The following is a 1,062-nucleotide window of genomic DNA, read 5'->3' as shown; positions in this document are numbered from 1 at the left end:
AACTTTCGTCTACAAAGACAGGCATTTTTTTTTAAGAAAATGCTAGCATTCTTACCTCAACTTTGCTTACACATGTGGAGCAATGCAAARTCTTATTCATTCTTCTTGTTTAAAGTGTTGATTTCGAAATAATCCATTCGYACAAAATATTTCACTATTTCATATATTGAGACCCGTCTCACTGCCATTGAAAAGTTCCTAACATASAAAGTAAGTAACGTAGTATTACATCATCAAATTAAAACATAAGCTAATTTTTATATTTTAATTTTCTAGATGCCAGAAAATGACGAGGTACAGGCACAGACCGATGACCTGGAGGACGAGTACTACGTGGAGCTCGCTTCGAAACTGCCCATGTCATCGGAAGAGCAGGTGCGCCTCGTGGAAGACAAACTTTCACAAAAGAATGTTATGTTAAATATTTCGGTTTTACAAAYTACGCGATTGTAATATAATTTACGGTAATTTTTTTTTTTTCTTTAAAGAAGTTGCGGCTAATATTGAAGTCAAAGAACGCAAAAGGCGGTGTGGACGGCGTACTGCGTGGTATGTTTTCAGACGATCTAATGTACCACTACAATTTAGAGGGGCGCAAGAAAAGGGAATCCATACTAAAGCTAAAATGCGTAGGGTTTGGTTTTGGTAGTTTTTTTTTACTGATATATATTTTCATGCTTTAGCTTATAACGTGTAATTTCAGATATATTTGCTGACAAGAATAAAAACACTATCTGTGGGGAGCTCCAGAGATTTGTGGCCTTAAGCCACAATCGTTTTAACCAAAAAAACAAAAAAACAAGAAACAAAAAAAAAAAAATATACTTAAGGCAAAACTAATATACGTTTTCTTATTATTACTTATACATTAATTATAAATATTAGTTCTAAGTTGTAGATATGTATTTTGATTTTATTATTAAATAAAGCGAAATAGTAAAAAACTGAATTTTATGTAAAAGAATTGAATTTGCTAGAAGTAACAAATGGGTAACAGATATGCTTGTTACTGATTGCTCCTGCTTATATTTTTATATGTTAAAACTGACAAACGGCTAACCA

At 32.2% G+C, this 1,062-nt stretch overlaps 1 protein-coding gene across 1 annotated transcript; it reads left to right on the top strand.

The window, feature by feature from the left end:
- Nucleotides 1-276: 276 nt before the first annotated feature.
- Nucleotides 277-775, top strand: LOC108970908 (the record flags this gene model as incomplete). Its single annotated transcript, XM_018936621.1, has 3 exons — nucleotides 277-411; nucleotides 489-645; nucleotides 704-775. Coding segments are annotated over 3 exons (364 nt in total), but the record flags the coding sequence as incomplete, so codon positions are not given.
- Nucleotides 776-1,062: the final 287 nt, after the last annotated feature.

The sequence above is a fragment of the Bactrocera latifrons genome, unplaced genomic scaffold, assembly GCF_001853355.1.
Source record: "Bactrocera latifrons isolate USDA-ARS-PBARC rearing strain unplaced genomic scaffold, ASM185335v1 scaffold_3158, whole genome shotgun sequence".
NCBI classification, from domain to species: Eukaryota; Metazoa; Arthropoda; class Insecta; order Diptera; family Tephritidae; genus Bactrocera; species Bactrocera latifrons.
This window is presented reverse-complemented; position numbering and strand designations above follow the sequence as displayed.